Below are 21,514 nucleotides of genomic sequence, written 5' to 3'. Positions count from 1 at the left end.
TTTTAATACTTTAATTGCTCGAAATTATAACAAATGAAATGCAAAAGTGTGGCAGTAATTTTTTAATTTTTTAATTTTTGAATTTTTTCGCATAAAAATATAAAAGACGGTAAAAAATTTGTTTTATTTTATTTTAATTTAATTTTTATAATATGTATTTTTCGGTTTTTGCTTCGTTTAATTTAAAACCAAAACACAAAACACAATACCCGGAAAATGTTTGGCGCAAACACCGAAAATTTTTAAATAGAAAATTTGTTGTTGTATTTGTTGTGAAACTAGTGCGGGAGCAACAAATTATGTAGTATTATTAAATTTGTATTTCTTCAACTGTTTCTTCTGTTATTGCTTCTTCTTTGCGTTTTTGTGTAAATTATTCGTTTAAAGTGGTTGCTTTTGTTTTCGAAAAAAACACGTATTTCTCATATCAAATATCTGATTGCCTTATCGTTTTTTTGGACACTTTTGAGCATGCGCGCACATATTAACCAACAACTGCACGATCGGTTAGCCGCAGCGAATTGTTAACTCAGACGGCTTTGGCTTGACTTTTGTGCAAAATTTATTTTGGTCGCGATCTTCTTTCTAAACCGCACGAATTTCAAAACGAAACTGAAAGCGCTAACAAATTGAACACGCAACTTACAAGCAGCAAAATTTGTTTAGGCTTAACAAAGCCTTCCGAAAGAGAGCAACTTCGTTTACACTTAAACGAAACCGCTTCAGTTGTGCCAGAGAGACTCAGATACTAAGTTGAGAGACTCAGTTTTGAAAGTAACGCTGTCGGTATATTCGGTTAGTTAAGACTACTCTTGCCATAACTCTTGTCAAAAAACTAACAGATAGAATAGAAATCAAATAAATTGAAAGTCAAATAAAATGAAATTTTTTTAAAAATATAGAACAACAATAAAGAAACACCTAGGAGGGTAATTCATGGATCATAAGGATCCAAGACTAAGAAAGATAGGCTCTACACTGTCTTTCATTAAAGAAATTGGACTTGGAGAAACACTCTAATGCGACTAGGGGGAACAATATATCTTTTAAGTGGCAGTGTACAATCCCCTCTTTTCAATAATAATAGAACATCAGTACTCATAAGGCATTCATCTTAGTGTGACTGCTACTACTAATACTTATGTAGAAGATAGTATAGGTGAGATAAAAATACTGCAGAAGTTAAAAGTGGATAAAAAAAATGATAGTAATCTGTTAAAAAAAATTCTGAATTCACAATTTATTTAATACACACTTGAAGTACTTCAAGTGATACACTTTTGTAGTACTAAAAAACCTCATCAAGATTATTTAAAAAAATAGTTAATCAATCTTCAAAAATATTTCCATTACAGAAGTAATTTTCTTTCTTGTTGATATACCCTTCAAACATTTGTAAATTATATTGCAAATAACTTATTACCTTAAAAAAATCAATGCACTTTACTATTTACACTATCACTAAAATGAATCTTTTACTTACATATAACTTCTATATTACAAGTACAGAAGATAACATTATTGTTGTTGTAAATTTGTTAAATTTTTGTACATGGTATAATCAGTTGCATTAATACTTACCATTTTTCTGTGCTCTTCAAGAGAACCGTCTCTCAACTCAACTTAAATGTATACATTAGCCAGTGAAAACAAATTCTGCTACTCTGAAGTGAGCGGAAAAACAAGAAATTTCTCGCTTATGTCTCTAAAAACAGCACAAGACACTAGTCTAAAAACTATACACCAGACACTAAAGACACTAGTTTATTGCTAGACTAGTTATAAATTTCCTAACTAATTAAGAGACTTTAGCTCTTAAGGATAGTGAAGCAGTAAGCGATCTTTTGTGAGCGTAGTTTGAAAGTTTTACCGATAATTCTACTCATCTGACAGAGTTGTTTGTAAACTAGAGAGGTAAATAGCGAGTATGCAAGAAACATAATAGGAACCGGCGAATAAAAATTTGTAGTATTTAATATATACATTTTATATAGAAAACCTGTATAAATATTTTTTTTATTTTTTGGATTTTATTTTAAAAATAAAAATATGGCAAGCATTTAATTTTTAAGACTAATCTCACAACTTAACTAATATACATATAACTTAAAAAATATTTTTATATTAATTTATTATTAACTGTTGAGTTAAAAACATGGTTTAACCGTATTGTTCGCTTTTAATTTTATTTTATTATTTTTTAAATCAATACCCTGTATCTCGATTAATGTTTAAAATTGCATAATAAATACTGCGTAATTATATTTACAAAAAAAATACTTTTCTAAAAACTTCCAGATATATTCCAGAAATATACATTTGAATCACTGATAAGTATATCTCAATTTGTATCGACATTTAATATAATAAATATAATATTATAATTTATGTATTAGTTCTTAATCAAAAAAAATTACAATAAATTGTGCAAAAGTTTTCGTAACCATGAACTTAGGTATATCTAAATTATTCGTATGTAAACTATACTATATACTGTACTATATTTTTTGAAATTATATTACAAACTATTTACGAGGGAAATATTAGGATGACCTTTAAACCATTCAAATTAAAACATAATCCATTATCACATTGAAGTCGGAAACGTTATACTTAAATTTATATAACGATTTATAAAAATATCTTATATGTATATTTTTTACAATCATAGTTTTAATTAAAATAATTAGATATAATTATTATAAAAAAAAAACTATTTGTAGTTAGCAACTAATCAAATAAAATTACAATAAATTATGCAAAATTTTTCGTAATCATGAACTTAAATATATCTAAATTATTCATATGTAAACTATACTAGATCTAATATTATATTTTGAATTCTGAATATATTTTTTGTTACATATTATATACAAACAGATATAGCTAAATTGACACATCAACAATCAAGAATAAAAATTATGTTATATACGTATATCTACTTTATGGAGTTCCTGATATTTCTTCATATATATATATAAAATATATAAAAAAATAAATATATGTGTATAATATATTTTTTGAATTTATATTACAAACTATTTACGAGGTAAATATTAGGATGACCTTTAACCTATTCAAATTAAAAAATAATCCATTATCACATTGAAGTCGGAAACGTTATACTTAAATTTATATAACGATTTATAAAAATAGCTTATATGTATATTTTTTACAAACATAGTTTTAATTAAAATAATTAGATATAATTATTATAAAAAAAATATATTTGTAGTTAGCCTTGACTGAAATAATCTTACAATAGGAATTGATTTCAATAGCTAATTTTGATATTTAATAACCTGGAGTTTAATTTATTAATAATATTTAAATTCAATAATAATATTTAAATTCAATAATAAAATTTAATAAACGTTTAAGTAATTATTAATTTATATATTCTTTAAACTAAGTAGGTATACTAATCTAGTTAGCGTATAGCGCCAAAAAATAGTTTACTGCTTGTAGGAAATGCAACAGTAGCTCCAAGCTCTTTTCTATGGATTTTACCGTCGATCTAAGCCACTGAGGTTGAGTACGAATTGTTTTCTTAGTAAAATTTTAAAACAAAATCAAAACAGAAAACCAAAGAGAAAATATTTCGAATAGGTTTTGGCAAATGAAAATTCGGAAACGCAGCTGTCCATCACGACAGTTCACGAGGTTCTCAAAGCAAATCAATCAAATTGATTTTAATGCGTCAAAAAATATTCAAACCCATGAATTCTTTTAGTGAACATGAGACCTACAGGGATTGAATAACTAGTACAACGTGTAAATAAAAAAAATAGTTTAATGTAAATAAAATGTAAATAATTTCAATGTTTTGTTTTTTAGTGGAAGTCAAAAGGCCATATTTACGCTATATTTCAGATTATAGAGTATGGAATAGCAAAAACACAAAAATAAATTTATTTATTCATATTACTATTTATGTGTATAATTTTATATAATCAAAATTAATTAAACACAAATTAATTAAGAATATATTAAAATTATGTGATAGAAACGAGGTGTATGTATAATGTAAAGATCTACATATAATTATTGCAGATCGCCATTAAGTAAATGTCGAAAGTAAAAAAATATTTACAAACAATAAAAATAAATGTAATAAAAATATAATAAATTAAAAAATAAATACATATCATAATTAAAATATGTAATATATTTTAAAACGCTTTTTATATATTATTGTATGAAATAAATTCTTTTTGAAAGGTGAATAATTTTGTTTATATATATAATATATTCTTAAACCAGCTATTCTATTGTAAAATTACTAAAATATATATAAATTATTTAAAATATCTGTTTTAAGATACATTAAAAGTTCATTGAGCTGAGCTTTGCTTCAACATTTAAAGTTAAAAGACTTGAAAATACTCAGTCGCTCTCAGTTTTGATATAAAAGAGTAAAAAGTTGGTAGGAAATCTCTGATCAATCTGTAAACAGCAAATCAAGTTTATCAGTAAACAATAAAAAAATTTTGTAATTTTATTCAATAATTTTGTTTTTGCAGATACAAAAATCCCAATTCATGGCACAGTGTAAAGACGCAGATGTTTTATAGTAATTTTATGCCGTCAACCAAAGATACTCGTAGTTCAGCCACTTAAATTTCGTCTCTTATGTTAACATTGACATGAATTTAACTTTATTTCCTGATTAATAATTATATAAAAATAATTTAAGTATTTGAGTTATTAATATTGTTTGTTTCTTAGTAAAAATAATAACACTAATTAATATTAAATATAATTAATATATATATAAAAGCACAAATCTTAGCTGATAAGACCTACTGATGGTTAGAACAAAATTTATATCAACAATTTCAAACAAATTCCATACAACAATAATAAAAATTTAATTATACTTACTCTGGAAAGTATATTCTTATTGTTAGCATTTCAGTAAATGCATTAGTCTGCATTTCGTCTAGAGTAATGCAAGAATCTAGGCAAGGTATTAACATTAGCGGCAGGTCAAAGATAACACTAGTTCCGGTACCGGGCGTTTTAATATAGTAAGAAATGAGCGCGCAGATGAACTAGCTAGACTGGGCTCCTCTTCTATGGAAACTCCTGTTACAATTACAACCCCTGTCATATACAACCAAAGACTGATTTATGACTATAATAGTTATCAGGTAAATAATGAATGACCTCTTACTTCTTTAGCAGCATAACCAAAGCGTACATGGCCAATGTTTAACCTCTGACTTGATATACAAAAGCAAATCAGATGTAAATAGGTTAATATCTATTTTAACAGCCTACCATGTAATATCACCTGCAGTACATATCTATCGGCACTCGAGAATAAAACACTAAAACAACTGTTGTGTATATTTTTAGGCTTGTCCAGAACCAGGTCTATATTTTTGTGTGCACTCTTCCTTATACACTCGGCGATATTTCCACCATTAACATTGGCTGTACAATCGTATTTACCTATGCTTTTGGCTGCTTCTTACATGACCATTCTTCTTCATGACCATACTTTCACACCGATGGGTGCTCTAAAGCTGCAACTCACTTGCTTAAATCAACTTTTTCTTGTTCATCTTACATAAAGGCTTAAACTTCTATTACATGTCAGTAAGTAGAGCGATGTTAAAGGAGTCGACTTGGATCAGACAAATAAGGTTGGTGCTTCATTATTAGTCGGATATACAATTGAACACTTGTAATTTAAGAGCCTCATAATTTTAGAAAAATTTTTGAATGTTTTATAATAAATCGGAAACAATTAGAGTTATTGTGTAGAGAAAGTAATATACTTAAATCTGGTTCTAAGTAAACCCTTATTGGAGTATAACAAATATGTAGCTATAGCTTCTTTAGATATCAGTGACCATGTACTGCAGAAGTTATGATAAGTTAGACCCAGTCCAAGTTCGATTAAGTTATTGTGGCAGTCAATTTAGTTGACCGACTTAAATCCTACGTATCTATTATGACCTTAAGTGCTCTTATATATTCAAAACCCTATTCAGGCACAAAATGTGTATAATCTCAGCTCTGAACATTTTTTACCTCTCCACACATAACCCTTACAATAGGCATGGGAAAGTACTACTATCACATAAGTCTGCCTACTAAATACTCAGTGACCGATCATAAAAACCGCGTCTTTAGATACCTTCTCAGCAGAAGAAATCAAGATAAGGCAATTATGTTACATATTATGTCGTATCTTACTTTTTGCTGGGTAATTAATCTTATTTAAAGAAATACTTTCACAGGTTTTGTGTAGTATTGATTGCCTTTTAAAGAATTTCTTTAATTTTTAATTTTTTGTTGCTAAAATGAAGTATGCTTTTATAATAATTATAATACTAAAGATTTTTATCATCAGATATATGTCACAATAATTTTTCTTGACTAGTTGTAAATCTCACTTACACATATTTCTGTCTTCTCTTTTATTACTTATGTGGAAATAAAAGTAGTAATAAAAAACTTAAAAAAAATATTTTCTGGCTTGAGCTAAAATATATTTTTCTAATTAATACAAATACATACTATATACTCGTAATAATAGTAGTAAATGATTTATATGTTTGTCTTTGTGGAACATTAAAAGTGAAATTCATAATTCACGATTTAGTAGTTTTCGAACTTAAATTTAGTCAGTCAGTCTCTATGTTAACTCACTTTGATAACTTTGATTATAGGAGTATATCATTACCAGTGTCAGTGACACTATATACTATGAGTGCAACTATCTGACAGAAAAAATTTGAAAAATTTATGAGTAAGAAAATTGAACGAATGCAGATAATAAATTACTCGTACTTTAATGACTACAGCGGACTTAGTTCAGTGTGACATTTTCTACGTGGAAAACCTCAAGCAATGTGGTTCACAAATTTGATCTTATAAAAATCAAAGAAAAATATCAATAGAAATTGTTATATTTATATATTATGCAATCGTTTTTTATATATTTCAAAAAACAAAAAACAAAACAAAAAGATTTGATCTATTTATAGTGCCAAATGAGCTAATAAGTGAAAGTCTGACAAAAGAATTAATTTCATTAACGGCTAACAGCATTCATTGCAGACTTTGTTTGGTTCAACTTCAAAATCGACATATGAATGAAACCAAAACTGATTTCCATTTATTTTATGGAAATTAAATTATAAATCAATTGTTAAATATCAAATTATTTATGCACAATTATTATTCACACTGCACACTATGCCGCACTGTGCCGCATTATGAGAAAACGCATTCGATAAGCACTACTCCAAGTTTTTTTTTAATGGAGTACAATCGATTTTTTAGGACTGGAAATAGACATATACACAGTTACTCATATGATGTATGACCCGGCCTATAACAGATACTTTACATTAAGCGTCAGAGTGAATTATACAATTTCACGCAACGCAACAAGATACTTCATTGAGTAGATAACATCCACTTCTCTTACTCTAATTCGCATTTAACGAGTCAATGGACCATGCTACCATTGACCATTTCCACGCTCCAGCGGCAAATAAAATATGACAAAACCGAAAGTGGCCATAAAAAGCATTTACCACATATGCCATTCAATACTCCAGTCGAGCCAGAAAGTAGCAGAAGTCGAAGCCGAAGCAGAAGAAATGTTGTAATAGAAGCACAATAATAAAAAAAATAAGTAAAAATAAGAAAGTTTAATTTGAAAACACGGCAAATGAACGCAAATGAGACATACGAAATTCGAAGTCGAAGTCGAAATTGAAGTCACATATTTGTCAGTCTTTTCTTCGGTGCGGCGGATTGTTTGCATAGCCAATGTCTACGTAATTGCAAATGACAAATTAATTTTGGCTTAAAAGTCACGGATGTATTTGGCTGTATTTCTGTCTTTATGGTCAATATGTATTCAAAGTCGGAAATCGATTTTACAGCAAGAGAAAACTAGCCAGAGAGGAAATTCGTATTTAAAAGCTTTTAAGCTACGACTTTATTCGACAACGGTCATATCGGCAATGTAACAAGTAGCGATACACTATATCACATTCCGATATAATAATATGTATACAACATTAAGAAAAAATCATACATTTTCTTCAAATGCTTGTAAATATTAGTCAAAGACTTATATTGGATCAGGCATTCTAATTAGCATCAATAGTGATATATAGTAATCATGTGACGGGTCTCTTTTCGAAGCCGTTGTTGTGATCAAATCAACAAAGACTACATATTTCGAAATGTAAGTTCTAAGTAACCAAAAATATAACAATCATAATCTTAAACATCATTGCTAAAATATTTAAATTAAAACAACTTTAGTTAAAGTTTAGAGCTGAATTCACAAACACAGTCATAACTTAAGTCTCAATACTAACCTAAATAATTCTGAAGTCATTAGATGTGCTAAGTAAATTCGTATTTTTTAAGACTTACAATTGTGCAACTGACTGGGACATCCAGGTATCAAAGAGTAAAAGTGCCCAGATGCGCTAACTCAGAAGAGACTCAACATTAGACCTCGTTATGTATTACCTATTTATAAATATTTATTTTAAAGTTGAAATACAAAAAAAAAAATAGTAAGAAAAACGTGCTAGCTAACTGCACTAAAAATAACAAATAAAAAAAAAACATGCATTTATACTTTTAATAATATTTAGTAAGATTTAATTTATTTGTTATAATTTACCACTCATTCATGCAATTAGCTTACTTATAGATAGCAAATTAATACTGAAAAAAGTGATGTTATAACAAAATAAAATAACAAGAGACACAAATATTAGTTAACAGACCTAAAAAAAAGAAAATATTAAAAAAAGAAATAAAAAACAAAAATGAAAAAGTGCTAACTAACAGCAACAGAAAAACAAAAGAAGGATCTTCAAAACAAATTCTGTTAAAAATCTTTCAATAAACATTTACAACATTAAAACACGTATTACTTTCAAGTACTTATAAATTTTGAAATTTTTAAATTCAAAAACAAAAATAAGTCACAATATCTTAAAATTCGTTTCAGTTCCAAGTTTCAGTTGCAAGATAAACCCTTTCAAACCCTTAAATGCTCTCCAGATCGAGAGCACCAGGACGAAGCACCTGTTAAGTCGCTTAAGACTATTTAAATGGATGGATTTTAATCGAGTAACAAACGCACACAATCTTTTAAACTTAAAAGATTTGATAAATCTAATTATACCGAAAAGGATTCTGATACCTTTCTGAGAATTTGAAATATTGATTGCTAAATGAAATGTATTAAGCTGGTGAAAGATAGAAGAATAAGAATATGTTAGTGTATTAGATAACATTAGCAAATGCATAGAGTGGACATAGATTTTGTTTTAAAACTGATTAAATTTCTTAGTCGTACCGTTTTAAATTAAGCCAACTTTTGAAAACTCGCAGAAAACCTTGTAAAAATTGAAAAATATTTCTGAACTGGAAACATGATAAACCAACCTCGATTAATGTAAGATTTAGCATACTGTTGACATTTCGGACAAAAACGGATACAATCTCAAGAGTTTAAGTTTAAAAAGCGCTTGTTCTCGGGTCAAGTATTGCCCATTGAGATGCCCTTAAAAGTACCATTGTTTTTAAATTGCTTCACGTGTTATTCTTGTTCAAAGATTTAATCAAACGAATAAAGTTAAGGAGATCCAATCAGCCTACTTTCGTTAACTCTGCCAATTCAGTGAAGAAATCTTTACTGTAAATTGCGATTTATCTTTAGTCCCGAGTCCAAAGAAGCAATAGCCAACAGGAGATCTTTGCCTAGGTTTTCACTATCATAAGCTTCCCGTAACTTTTTAGGAGAATGTTTTGTTTTAAATATATACGATCTATGATATATGCGATCAAATATTTAACTTTTAGTTGCATCGAAATAAGAACCCCTTTTATGCTTTAGATCTCAGCATCGATATTAAAAAATTTACATTCTGAGAAAATTAGTAAATTGTTAATACTCACGTTGAATATGCTTCAGGACATATTTAAAGCAATATAAGTTTGTTCTAAGTCCCCATCAATTCAATCATAGCAATACTAAGTATGAGAATCAGCACAAAAGATCTGCAATGATCGCAGTGCTCTATTCCGATAGGGGTGAGTATTTCATTGATATTTATTCTAAATATGAGAATTAAACCAATGCTCTGTAATAAACAAAACTAAATGTATTTGGAACGAGATCTACCAGAAGAAAGCAAAACAATATCTGAAATCATCAAAAATGTATGAGTATTATTTTTAAATCAGGATTTCTCAATCGCTAAGGACCACCTAATGCTTAACTTATGCATTTTTGCGTTTAACGATATTATTTTTAGGAAGGCATTGGTACCGGTCATTATAAATCACATTGACTATTTTTCCTACCCGCACTTGAATGTTTCGGGTTGAAAAACACTGGTTCAAATGACAGCACACATTTGAAAGCAGTTGTCCATTGGGTATGTGGAGTAAGTCAATTACTTACTTACTGTTACAAACTGGTCTGACTGATAGCATTATGACAAAAGTTAAACATACAGGAACTGTAAATTGATTCAAAATATACTAACAGACGAGACAGATAATTTCAAAAATATCCATTTAACTGCAATATAGAAAATTTTAAAAACGTAAACGCAATTTCATTAAAAATTTTTAAATAAAAAATAATGCATGCAGTTGCACTTCCCTAAACGCACAGACACGTTTGAATAGTCGAAAACGGTATGACAACTTGTTGCCATGATGGGTCACCGGTTTGTGTTAGCAACCATGAAATCAACTTCACTTTGGATTACGCAGCAAAGGTTTTGTCAATAACAATTTTCTGCAGTGAAAGTTGCAAAACTTAATAAAACTAAACTAAACTAAATCAACAATAACAATTAAAAATATAATAACAATAATTAAAATTAAGTTAAAAACGCTTATAAAGACTCTATTTAATTATTTTTATTAAATAAATTAAAGAAGATGAATGAAGATTTAGGGTCAAAGGGTTCCGACGATGAACCTCTTGTGCCTGATGAGATTGATGAGGAATTTTTTACAAGTTTACTAGAGAAAGTACCAGAGGTTAAATATGCATTTATGTTATATTAAATTACATATTTTATATATAAGTACCACTTTAATTTAACTTTAATTTTTCATTATAATCATATAGGTCACAAAATTCCTGCGCCAAAAAGATGAACAAGAAAAAACTGATAATGTCCAGCGTTTAGTTATTTGCTCTAATCGCTTCAAATCAGATTATCATCAAGAGCAAATTCGTAGTCAGGAGCTGAAGAATGATATAGCAGCACTAAATGGACGTCTCAGAGAAGCAGCCGAACTGAGCGAATTAGACAAGGACACAATTGCAGAGTTAAGAAAAGTTATTGGTAATTCAAATGCACTGTATAAATTACATGATTTAGTATTTATGTTTATTAATTTATATTTGCAAAGAAACTGCTTGGAAGCAAAAGGATGCAGCACAATCACGTGAGCAGGCAGCAAAGGACGAGGTGGTGCTTTTACGAGAGAAAGTAATTACAATGGAAGAAACCATTGAACAGCTGAATGAAACAAGAAAAACTTACCAGGGGTAATTAAATCAAATAGTTTCATAAATCTAACATATAATTATTTTCTTATAATATATATACATATATATCGGTGGTGCTATATATAGCAAACAGAGTGATAAAACTGAAATCGATGAATTGAATACACAAATCCACGACATGAATAAGCGGTTAAATATCCAGCGCATGTATACAAATGAGGTAGAAGGTATGACACAGACATTGGAGGAAAAGAATAAAGGATTGCTTAAATTATTGGATGTGAGTCTGTTTCAAAAACTTGTCTCTCCACTAACATTTTCTTATATTTATTTTTAGGAATTTTCAACTGATGCTTATAGTAACAAAAAACTTATAGATCAACTGCAAACTGACTTAACTCAAACTAAAAGTGAGGTTCTGAAATATACAGAACTGGTCACCACCACCAAAAACCAAAGTGATCATTTGATCAAAGTAAAAGTACGACAAAATTTACAGATCCTTTCACTGAAAACCAATTTAGAACATTTGAATACACAACATAATGCTACCTGTAATAAATTGGCGAAGATTATAGTTGATCTAGAATATATGACACAGGAACGTGATAAGCTCAAAAGAGAATTGGCGCAGCGTGTGAACCTCTTGAAGGTAATTATAAATCGCTTGAAATAAACAATAATAATGCGAATATTATATATCTGGAATATATAAAACTTTAATTCTAGGTACGTGAAGATGAGCTCATCAAGTTAAAGCAGGAAAATGCGCGAATTACAAAATCTCAAGAAAATGCTTCACGGAAATATGCGAATATAGAGGAAACTAAACGATCGGCTGAAGAAATTTCCAGCCGCTTGAAGTTAGTCTTCGTACTAAATACTTGTTTCACATAAATTTATTTTATTACATCGTTTTTAATTATCAATTTAGAACACAATTAAATACTCAAGAAAAAGAATTGGAAGCTATGCGCCGTGTTGTTCATCAATTCGAAAAAAACAATAATAATCTGACCCAAGAACGTGATCTTCTCAAACGTAATTTGTTACTAAAACAGCAGACACTGGAAGAAACTGAAAATTTGGTACAAGAGACAAAACACGAAATTAAGGCCTTACAGGAGACAATAAATAATATGGATATGAAATATAAAAAACTATCCAAGGACTTTGCGAAAGTAGAAAAGGAAAAATCAAAGAAAAATGATGAAATCCAAACTTTGATTGACAAGATTGACGCACTACAAAGTAAGTTTAAAATTTTAACAATTAAATTATGATTTTTATATAAATTTTATCAGAAATAAGTTAAACCAAATTTTAGTTTTTATAAAATGTATCTGAAACATCAAATTCTTTCATTTTCTTTGTTCAATTTCTGAGATTATTAGGAATACAGAATATTTACCGAACCTTCATCGAACTGAAAGAGATCGGGGGTGAAAAAAAACGGGTTTAGATTAGGAGTGCTTTTCGTTGAAAAGTACAACACATTTCGTACCACAATAATTATGGAATGCTCTGGTTATAGATATGGGTTCTGCGTTATGCTACAATTTTCGGCAAAAATTACAGACAAACGAGCAACCCCGCTGCTTCTGACTTGGGACTTTCAATCTAAAACAATTTAAAGATTGTATGCTTATAAGTGAAATTAATTTAAGAAACATTACCGGAATTCTGACAGAGCTGGAGACGAAGCTTACGATGCAAACTGGGGACTTACTCTAACGCAACTGTGTAGGTTGTTTAAAATATGTACTAGGAGTTCGTAAATCTATATAATGTAGGGTTAAAATTACAATTTATAGCATCAGTTAGATTTGGAGAAATTCTCTGAATTATTGAAGGTTCTAGGTCGCGGTGTACAATTGCTTAATATAATAATTATAGTCTAATTCCTATTTCAATTTGCAACGAACAAACTAGTGTTTAGTACAAACTGCTAAGGTGATTGTGTTACTAGCTCTTCATGTAGTTATGACAAGATGTTATTACAAACTATTTTGTATTCACTTTAGCCCGTTGACAACTCCTTTGGTCTTTCGAGTCTAAGTTTTTGTTGCATTGGTGTCAGATCTTGTGCATTGGTGTCTCCGAACTTGTAAGGCTTATTTTAGAATATGCATCGGATGCTTCGTGGGGATAATTTCAGTTCTTTGGACATTTGATTACCACTATGATATAGATTTCGTTCAAGTCAAGCCTTCACTTTCCGAACCATTTCAGGTAATGTTGTTATTTTTTCGTCTACGACTATAGCGTTTGGCGGCACTGCCTGTACTATTATAACGATTTATGGTACCATACACAAACATTTTATTCCCTTTGAGATGAGCTCACTAACAATAGCTCGTTCTTATTTTCCAACCAATAATTACACCATTGCATTTAAATTCCATTTGGAATAACATTTTGTTCTATAAAACTTGGACGCAAATGCTTGAGGTAGCTTATGAACATTATAAAAAGCTGTCATTCGTATGTATCTGTCATGCAGTTGGTAATAATAGTTTGACAGATATATGAAATAATGGAATATACCTTCTCGTATGTCTTACTATTAAAAAATTATTTAAACATATATATTTCCATTATTGTTATCGTTTAGATGAAATTCGCCTAAAAGAAAATTGTGAAATAGAATTAAAACGCACTGTGGCGGATATTGAAGTCAAATGTTCTAAATTTCAAGCCCAGCAAGATGCACTCGTAAATGAAAAACAAGTCATTCAACGCACGTTAAGCTCGGCTGAAGACGATAAAACAAAAATGAAGGAACAACTGACTAATTTGCAGAACAACGTCGAGACTTTAAAATCAAAGGTAAGTTATAGGGATGCAGAAATTAGCAAACTACAACTACAAATCGATAGAATGGAAAAGGAGCGACGTTATCTAAAAACCAATATAAGACATTTCCAATTAGGACATCAACATACCAAATCTGAATTGATTAAGAGAAAGAAAGAAAACGATCGTTACTCCAAATCCGCACAGGTCAGCGTTTACAATTTTATAAAATTATTAAATTATTTGTTATTTTAATAACTAATTAAAATAAAATGTTTATAATATTATTCTATAAACTTTTTATTGACAGGAGGACAATATCAAAATAGCTCGTCAAAAGAAATACTTTGACAATCTTATGGATGAGAAAAATTCCATAAACTCTGCACTAACTAAGCGTAATGAGGAATACACACAATTAAAAGACAAATTAGATAATTTGCAAAGTGTTTACGATCAAACTGAAAAGCAATTCTCACAGTGCCAAAGCGATATGCGAATAATGCGTTTAGAAATCAAGAATTTACGAACAGAACGCAATGTACTACGAAAGGATCGTGAGAGCGCTGTGGATTGCAGGCATGAGCTCCTCCAAGTACATCGTGCACTCAACCAAGAACGCATCAAAGCACGTGCATTGCAGGATGAAATGCTGACACCAATGAATATACATCGTTGGCGAAATTTGGGCGGCACAGATCCAGAGAGATTGGACCTGATTAAACGACAGCAAACATTACAAAAGTATTTATAACATATCTTATTTAAAATTTATAATATATAATAAAGTAATAATTTTTGTTTTCTTAAAGGCAAATTCTTAATCAAAATATTGCTTCTGTGGAAAAAGAACGTGCACTGCAGGAATCTCAACAGTTATATGGCGCTCTAAAGGAATTTATGCTCAAATTACCCAGTTACAAAATCAAGGATGAATTAAATGAGCTAAAGGTTTGCAATATATTTTAGTATTATTTACATAATAAGATTTTTAACTATTCAACTATTTTTAAAAGGCTACACTTAATCAAAAAGTAAATATAATCAAAGCATTAAAGGCAGAACTAGACATTAAAAACGTAGAAGACAAAGGTCATAACAACAAATTGGAAGAGCTTCAATGTCATTTAAATAGCACTAAGATACAATTGAATGAAGAGAAGAAGAAGAAACAGAAACTACTGGAAGAGCGTCAGTTACTAGTGCAAATGCAAGCACAGTGCTTTTCTGCTCCACCAAATACACACCGGGTTTTGGGTGGCGGATTTAAGATTGTTGGAGGAGGATATTAAAGTGAAATAATTATTTAATTAATTTTTGGTTGTAAATTACACTTCAACAAAATAAATTTAATTATTTTTACAATAATAACAAATACTACTAATACTACAAAGTATTTCAAAATCAGCAATTTAAATTTATTAATTAATCAAATCAATTGGACCACAATATTAAACCTAAATTGTCACCTAAAAATTATTTGTTAAACATTTTAGATTAATTAACATTTATGAGACAATTTCTGTTTAATAGAAACTAACTTTAATAATTTAACTTAAACCAAATCTAATCTAGCACATAACATTCCATTTGGATCAAATATAATGGCTTGAAAATTACAAAATATCCCAATTTTAAGCCATCATTTTTGATCCATACGGAAATCATTATTAAGACTATTATAGTGTTCTTGGAGTTCCTTCTTGATCGTTTTTAGCAATGTTAATTACACCCGGTACCAGACATGATCGATCATCACTGGATTCAAAAATGGCTTCCACATAGTTTTCAGTGGATATTTCTTGAGGTTCTATATGTTCTCCACGCACACGTTCTTTTTCTGTCATTTTCGCCACTTGTGACCTGAGTTCATCAATTATGCTTTGACGTGTTTTTAATTCAACTTCACAAACGCTTAATTCACTTTGACATACTTTCCACATTAATGTCCGTCTCTCCAAAACCCGCTAGAAATTGCATAATTGTAAATATATAAAGTATAATAATTTAACCAGTAACTTACTTTACAATCCAACAGTTTCCTTTTCACATCGCTTGCTGGTAATTTTTCCACAGATCTTTTCAAAGCATCAAACATATTTTTCGTTTCATATAGTTCTTTTTCTATATTACCTCTTTCGACATGTTGCTTAAGATTACGCCTAAAATTTTTATTTAAAGTTATTTATTTTTCTTAATTATTCTACTTACTTTTGTAAAACTTGAACTTTCTGCATCAAATCAAATTTTTCGGGATCTTCACCTCTAAGTATGCGCCAACGGTGTACTGCAGTTGGCACCTTCGTATCTTCCATTAAAGCACGCACTTTTACACGTTCTTGATTAAGTAGTCGATTGAGGCGTATTATTTCTTCTCTCATATCGGCTGTACTATTTAAAGCCCTTTTATGACATTCACGCTCGGTTTGTAGTTTGGTTATTTCTGTTTTTAGCAGACGTATGTCTTCTACACGCTGATTGTATTGTGATTGTCCTGTAAACAAAAAATTAAAAAAAAAAAATTTTATTAATAATTTGTAAAACCTAATGATAAGTAAGTTCACTGTCTTCAAATTAACTGCTATTACATATTTACTACTTATATAAATTTCATACAAATTTATAATATATTTCAATATATGGAACATGTTAAATTAACACAGAATATTATACTCTATATCTCTATATCACATACTCTATATTATAGTAATTCTCACATTACATACATACATTGTACTACATCCACATGGATCTGTTAATGAAACTACAACTCTACGCTGCATGATGTTGTTCATCTGTTGAATTGGCCTATAACAGTGATAGTCATGCCTTTTATAAGCACATATCTCCGTGTTTTGGGCACATTGGAGCAGAAAAAAAAGACTGGTTGCATTAAGGTCGTTCCGCTTGTGGTATTATTGTGTTACACTAATAAAGAGAATAACAATTGGTCCATTTTAAAACAGATAGAGAATATTACCATTGATAGTAACCGACCATTATTAGCTTAACATAGATATCTTCTATGTTATACAAGTATTACATCAAATTCCATAAGAAGATTATTGAACAAAGAACCTGAGTAACTAAAGTATATATTATGAAAATGATGTCCATAAATGAATAAATAAAATTTGAATACACAGGCAAAGAATTGGAAATGCAAAAGTCAGCTTACATTCTTAAATGCACCTCAAGGTGGCGAGTTATTAATTGGATTGCTTAGGATTTGGCTATACTTAATATACTATTCAAATTATAGTAAGTTGAATCTAAATTTTTAAATATATATCATATATATATTCTATATATATATTATATATAGAATATATATTATATATATATATATATATTATATTTGATATAATTACCTTGATCTAAAGCTAATTGTAGTACATCCAACTTTTCCTTGAGTAAAATAATTTCGTCATTTCTGCGTACCATTTGCAAACCGACTAAATTTTTTTCCTTTCTAGTTTCCTCCAAGTTTTGCTTGATTCTCATAAATTTCTTCTCATCATCGGTTATAGTTTTCATATATTGCTCATTTTTATACTTCATTTCTTTTAGATCTTGCCGCACACTTGCCAATAAATTCTCCTTATTCTTCAATTCGGATTGTAAGTCCTTCTTATCATTATTCAAACGTTCAATACGCATATTCAGTGAATTAATCTTATTCTGATTTTGTGCTATTTCATTTGTTAATTGCGATATTTGATGAGTATTTTTCTAAATTAACGAAACCAATATGTTAAATTTGTAAAATTTGTAAAATTTGTAAAATTTTATTAGATCCTAAGTCTTATGAAAAACTTACCGCTTGTAATATTCTAAAATTATCTCTTTCCTGAGTGCATGTTTCCAAGTTCCTTTGCAGTATCATTTTTTCGGAATGTACTGATTCCAATTGTTTCTTCACATTAATTAATGCGAAATTTTTCTGCTGCAATTTTTCCGTTAAATCAGTAACTTGATTGGTCTTCAGTTGCACTTGCTCTGAGAAATGAATTTGTTCAAATGTTCAGTAATTTGCACATAATTTACTTAAAGCATATTATGTATACTCACCTTGGAGATATTCTATGCGCTCTTGTAGTGATTCCATTTCTTGTGAAATTTCATCACGTTCTCTTTCTGCTTTCAAAACATTTATTTTAGCCTCATCTAATTTCACATTGAATTTATTTATATCCAATCGCAATGCATCCATCGTATTGCTCTGCACCATTATCTGATGTCTTAGATCAGCCATAATATTATTCGTTTTTATTATGTCACTGCGCAAGACATCACGTTCTCGAAGTATATTATCCTTTACTTGACGTAACTCTTCGTATGTGTGTCCCGATGTAATTATACTTTTTTCTAGAGCGTTTATTTGATTTCTAAAAAAAGTATTAATCACTTAATTAGGATGACAACAACAATAATTATCAATTATGCGTTATGCATTATAGCCTCACAATTTAAAAGTCAAATGTAGATTATTTCACCTTGCGTAATTGTAAAAGAGATTAACAAAATGTGTGGTTATTGTAGCACTAGGAGGACTATATAGCAGGAAACATGAAAGAAATTACAGAATGAATACACGAATTAAGATAAGGCTAAGATAAATTAGCCTGGATCGAGACGCAGAAGCCTTGCCACTTCAATAGGTCGGACTCAGAGATCACTGTGGCACAATTTGATGTTTGCATTGAAACATTAGAACAGATGGGCGAAATAATGGTAATATGTATATTAACAATTAACGTATTTCTTCGCAACAAGTAACTTTCTATCGCATCGCAGCGGAGACTGGTTGAAAACTTTGTTGCTATATAACCGAGGTCTTGAAGACGACACTGCAGTCATATGAACAGCTATTAATACACGTTTGTAGTCGACCTCAGTAATGTTGACCCAATTGGAATTATCATCGATAAATTCATAATATGTTGAAAGAGATCGACGGTTGCTTCTTGAAGGAAGGAATGTCGCCATTGGGATGTACATCTGTGTACCATGCAAGAATATATTGCTTAGAAAGTATTCCATTATGCTACTATACAAGAACGAGACTGCATTTTGACAAGAATAAAATATAGAAAGATGTGTTGTCGTACTTAAATTGAATTAAATTGACGGCTCAATCTATTTTAAATTTATTTAATATTTACTTTTTAATAATTTTAGCATTATAATTTAATAAATGACATTAGATAATGGTTCTGTTTGTTTACTTTAAGCATAATTTGTTAGTACACGATGATATTTGGTATACCTACTTTAAGCGTACAATTTCTTCATTTAGACCATGATTTATTTTGTTCATTTTGTAAACTTTTGATGACATGGAGCCATAATCTTGCATGGATTTTTTGAATTTTATAGTTAATTGTTGAATTACATTTGCTTTACTCTGTAAAAAAATGTTTCAATTTATTGTTTAAAATAAATTAATACAAATCTTCTCTTAACCGTGTCTTCCAAGCGTTGATTTCGTATAACTTCCTCATTGTATTTCTGTTCTTTACGTAACTCCTTGATATCGTCCTCACTTTTCAGAACTTGTTTACTTAGAAGAGAATTATCATTTCGCATTTTATCAACTGCCAGTTTCAGATGATCAAAGTCGTAAGTTTTTTTACTCAATTTGTTGCTGGTTTCATAAAGCTATTTAATATATATATAATTAAAAAAAATCATGCAATAATATTTTCATTTCTTTACAACTATGTATTTTTAACTTACATCTCTATTAACCACTTCAAGCTTTAATTCTGACCTTTGGGTAAGTTCCTTTTGATCATCTAAATTGTTTTTCAAATTTCTAACCTTAATATCCAAACTTGATTTTTCACTCAACATAACTCGTACTCGTACATTTAGTTTATTTATGGAATCCTCGTTATTTTTGACAATGTATTCCAAAGATTCACTATAATATCTTTGCAATTGTAAACGCTTCTCAAGATCCAAAACTTCACCGTTGAGACGATCACGTTCACGCAATATAATATTTTTATATTTTCCCAAACTTCCAAATCTATTATAATAGATCAATAATATATTAGAATGGATTACATTAGAATTATTTCGGGTATAATTGTTGAAATACTTACTCAGCATTATCATCTTGTTCCTGTTCTTCCTTAGCTTCATAACCTTTACATTTTAAAAGAACTTCTTGTAACTTCTCCTGTACGTCTTGCTCACGCACTAGAGATGCATCTGTCTCCCTCCAAGCATCGGCTATATACATTTAAAGTATGTAATTAACTAGGTATAACTAGGTGTGACATAAACATTTAAAAGCATACCAAGATTTCCTCTAAGTATATCCATTGCTTCTTGTGAATGCGCAACCAGTTCCAAAGAGTATCGTAATTTATTTTCTGCTATTATAATTTTAGGACGCATTTCTTCATTTTCTGCAACTTCTTCCACATATTTCGTGTGAAGCGAATATATGATATTAACATATTTCTTTATTCTTGATGCTTCGAATATTCGCATTTTCTCCATTAATAGTTGAACTATCTATTAAATTATATTAGCTTTAGTCAGTTTTGATCCAAAATTTTTTAATTAATAAACTAACCCTATTTGCAGTATCAAAAAATTCATCATTTATGTCTACGAGAAAATCTAATTCTTTCTCTTCTTCCTCCGACCATTCAATTTGTTCCTCTGGTTCAGGGGGCGGCGGTGGAGGTGCCTTTTTCTTTTTACCTTTACCTTTACCTTTACCTCCTTTTCCTTTGCCTTTCTTCGGCCCCATTTTGATCTACTTTATATAATCTATTACTAAAAACTAAAAATATATATTTAATTTGCAAATACTGAGATAAATATTTTTGAAAATTTTTCATTTAAAATCTCAAATTTTAAATTTTGACATTAATGATTTTTTAGGTATACACAATTTTTTGGTTCATTTTAATAAATTTATAGAAGTAAAATACTATTATGTTGAAGCTATTTGAGCCAGTGCACTTGAGCACTTGAGCACTTTTACTCTCTATTAACAGCGAGGTATCTTTAAAATCACTTTTTTCGTCTTGACTGGATTATTGTTTATCACTTCATCAGACTACTGTTTCCGTTATTCTGTTATTGTAAAAATTATGTCCCCAACAGTATAGAGATATGGAACATATTAGAGACTCAATAATATTTATTGTTTGAAGCTTCGATTAA

The 21,514-nt window shown here is 29.4% G+C and overlaps 2 protein-coding genes across 3 annotated transcripts; one reads left to right on the top strand and one right to left on the bottom strand.

Moving 5' to 3' along the window:
- The first annotated feature begins 10,950 nt into the window (after positions 1-10,950).
- On the top strand, positions 10,951-15,618 carry LOC119676785 (cilia- and flagella-associated protein 58-like). Its single transcript, XM_038088045.1, has 11 exons — positions 10,951-11,052; positions 11,144-11,363; positions 11,431-11,569; positions 11,657-11,810; positions 11,868-12,182; positions 12,260-12,393; positions 12,465-12,781; positions 14,145-14,533; positions 14,637-15,070; positions 15,139-15,277; positions 15,343-15,618. Exons 1-11 carry the CDS (start codon positions 10,951-10,953, stop codon positions 15,616-15,618), a joined length of 2,619 nt encoding a protein of 872 aa, XP_037943973.1.
- Positions 15,619-15,845: 227 nt separating this feature from the next.
- LOC119681700 (cilia- and flagella-associated protein 58-like) lies at positions 15,846-21,170 on the bottom strand. Of its 2 annotated transcripts, XR_005252528.1 has the most exons (13): positions 20,916-21,170; positions 20,635-20,854; positions 20,437-20,566; positions 20,066-20,360; positions 19,793-19,987; positions 19,600-19,733; positions 18,398-18,714; positions 18,147-18,325; positions 17,698-18,058; positions 16,538-16,820; positions 16,350-16,488; positions 15,905-16,293; positions 15,846-15,862 (listed from the first exon to the last, which is right to left on the bottom strand). XR_005252528.1 is itself a non-coding variant. In XM_038094959.1 (12 exons), the coding sequence occupies exons 1-12, from the start codon at positions 21,093-21,095 to the stop codon at positions 16,006-16,008; spliced, it is 2,721 nt and encodes a 906-aa protein (XP_037950887.1). In that variant the 5' UTR covers positions 21,096-21,170; the 3' UTR covers positions 15,874-16,005. The 2 variants fall into 2 exon arrangements, 1 of the variants encoding a protein (XP_037950887.1); XM_038094959.1 differs by lacking the exon at positions 15,846-15,862 and having other exon boundaries at positions 15,874-16,293.
- Positions 21,171-21,514: the final 344 nt, after the last annotated feature.

Source organism: Teleopsis dalmanni, chromosome 2 (genome assembly GCF_002237135.1).
Source record: "Teleopsis dalmanni isolate 2A chromosome 2, ASM223713v2, whole genome shotgun sequence".
Lineage (NCBI taxonomy): Eukaryota > Metazoa > Arthropoda > Insecta > Diptera > Diopsidae > Teleopsis > Teleopsis dalmanni.
Note: the sequence above shows the minus strand (reverse complement) of the source record. Positions and strands in the feature narration are given on the sequence as shown.